Below are 2,419 nucleotides of genomic sequence, written 5' to 3'. Positions count from 1 at the left end.
TTGTTTCCTTCCTTGCGCCCTGTGTTGGCTGGGATTGCCTCCAGCAGACCTCCGTGAGTCTGTAGTTAGAATATAGCGGGTTGGATAATGGATGGATGGATAATATAACAAAATTTAAAAAAAAAATTTATAATACAGAAGAACATTAACATTGATACAGAAAAACATTTACCGTCAGTAGTTTCCATTTTCAACACATTTTTTAATTTTGTCAGCATCATGCATTATATCAGTGATTGTCAAACAAATTATATCATTATTTACTCATAAATTGCCTTTATAAAATAAACACCGTAAAATAATTCAAATTTAAGGCTTTTTTCATTTCATTTCCTTTATGAAATGTGCATACCTTCTCTGTAATAAAAGCAAAAGTTAAGGTTTAAAGGAAAAAATATTTCAGGAGGACAAAGGTCATTGTTACTTTTAAACATACGGCAACAATGAAAGAGGAATGGCAATCTCACTCAGATATGGGGTTACATAAGTCACTGTGACTTATTTGGTACTATGATGCATAAGCATTAATTTAAACAGCAGACCTCAAATAGAAAATACAACACAATCACAAACTTGCCAATATAAAAATATGAACATGTCAATGTCATTTCTTTTTTTTTGTCTTTCTTACATTTTGATGGCACAAATCATGGGTGAGTATTTTGATCAGACTAACCCATTGAAGCCGTATGAGATGTGCCAATTTTCAGAATTATAATTTCCTTCTAACAGAATCATTTTTAGCACTTCTGAATTGCATTGCTGGTTGACTGTATGTCTCTTTTCAATGAATTTGTTATGGACTATCCCCTTCTCATTATATAAAAAAAAAAAAAAAACATGTGATTTGTACCCACAACACAAGGAAAACTATGTGGCCATTTCAGGAATTATACTGTCACAGCTCACATATTCAATGCTTGCTTTACAGTAACTAACAGAGAAGAGTTCTTTTACTGTTTGGATAGTATTTGAACCCAATATTTTGGAGCTGCGCGACAACATCACTAACTACTTGGCGACTGCATCACTTAATTGCACAGATTTCAACAAAAATTCATTGAACGCAAGTCAGTGGTATCGCAGCACAGTTATTTAATCTTCCAGGTCTTCCTTCATTTTTAAAACCACTGTAAAAAAAATTGCTAGCAATTCGTATGCCTTACCTTAATTTGTCTTTTATGTATCTTGCTATGTTCACTGCACAATATTCTTTTGAAGTGAATTAATTCTATCTTTAAACTAACGAACTATTTTAGGAGACTTTAGTGGCTTTTAAATATAGGACAGTTTTTGTATACTTGACTATGCAGTTGGGACTTTCCATGCAGTATTTAACACTTGACCGTTTGTTTGTAAACAAAAACAAAATAGTCAATTTTATAAGCAGGAATTCTTTCACGGTTGTTAACGATGAAATTCTTACAATAATAAATATTTATATATTTCTTGAAAAATCTATACCTATTACACTCTAACCCCCGACGTCCCTTACCTTGAAGTATCCTCCCTCATATAATGTATTAGGGGGCCCAAAGATCGCCACTTCCCAGTTGTAAAGATCGGACTCCTCCACCAAAGTGATCCGGAAGCCTTCCACGGGTTCCTCCTGCAGGGACTTAAGCTCCAGCATGAGGGCCTTCTGTGAGCTTGGCATCTGCTGCTGGGCCATACTTATAACTTAGGGATGCAGTAAGTAAGGATAAAATTCTCTGGCACCCTGTTTCGCCACCATCTCACTTGGGGAAAGGGTGGTGGGATCGAACGTTAAAGGAAAAAATGAAATTAAGCCTATGGTTCAATATATTCAGTCGACCTGTTGGCCAAATGTGCAAAATCACAAAAATAAATTTCATTAAAAATACGGATGTAACAATCTGATTTCCAACACAATCGGAGAAAAAAAAAGCAGAACGCTGTCAAGCCATCTTCTAAATGACCAGGCACGTGAAGCAGGTGGTGCTGAAAGAAAAAAAATAGAGGAAGAAGGCGGAGAAAAGAAGTATCATTCAAACGTCATTTAAAGAAGCAGGCAGCACTGAAGAGTAGTCATTAAGGTAGTTGAGCCTTTTATTGATAAGACTAGGCTTACCCGCCTTTTAAGGCGACAGACGTTTAAGTTGACCACTTCTTAAGGCAATTCAATATGTAGATCAATTTGATATTTTATACAAACTCATTAATTTGGTTATATTGCATTTGAGCTGTATTACTTTAATACTCGTAGTTTCTGTTATTTTTGTGATGAAATTTAATTTTTTTTTCTATATAATTTCGTAAACTTCTTTGAATACTATATTAGGTGTGAAAACTCTATTACTGCCTGTTATCAGTTTTCCTTGTTGTGGAGTGTCCACTACATGGACAACTACGTCCTCAGGGCGCTTTGCTCTTGAAAATGCTACATAGAGCTGACCAT

General features: G+C 35.0%; 1 protein-coding gene across 4 annotated transcripts in view; it reads right to left on the bottom strand.

The window, feature by feature from the left end:
• Positions 1–1,972, bottom strand: part of LOC120532781 (ubiquitin-conjugating enzyme E2 R2-like) — a 51,595-nt gene extending 49,623 nt beyond the window's left edge. For all 4 annotated transcript variants that reach the window (XR_005634367.1, XR_005634366.1, XM_039759154.1 and 1 more), the window contains exon 1: positions 1,496–1,972. Coding sequence is in view for 2 of the 4 variants with exons in the window: in XM_039759154.1 (XP_039615088.1) it covers positions 1,496–1,672 (177 nt within the window). In the remaining 2 variants the exon portion in view is untranslated. The remainder of the gene's footprint in view (positions 1–1,495) is intronic.
• Between the last annotated feature and the right edge of the window lie 447 nt (positions 1,973–2,419).

This window comes from Polypterus senegalus, chromosome 7 (assembly GCF_016835505.1).
Source record: "Polypterus senegalus isolate Bchr_013 chromosome 7, ASM1683550v1, whole genome shotgun sequence".
In the NCBI taxonomy this organism is placed as follows: domain Eukaryota; kingdom Metazoa; phylum Chordata; class Cladistia; order Polypteriformes; family Polypteridae; genus Polypterus; species Polypterus senegalus.
The sequence above is the reverse complement of the archived record's forward strand: the minus strand, read 5'-3'. Positions and strand labels throughout refer to the sequence as shown.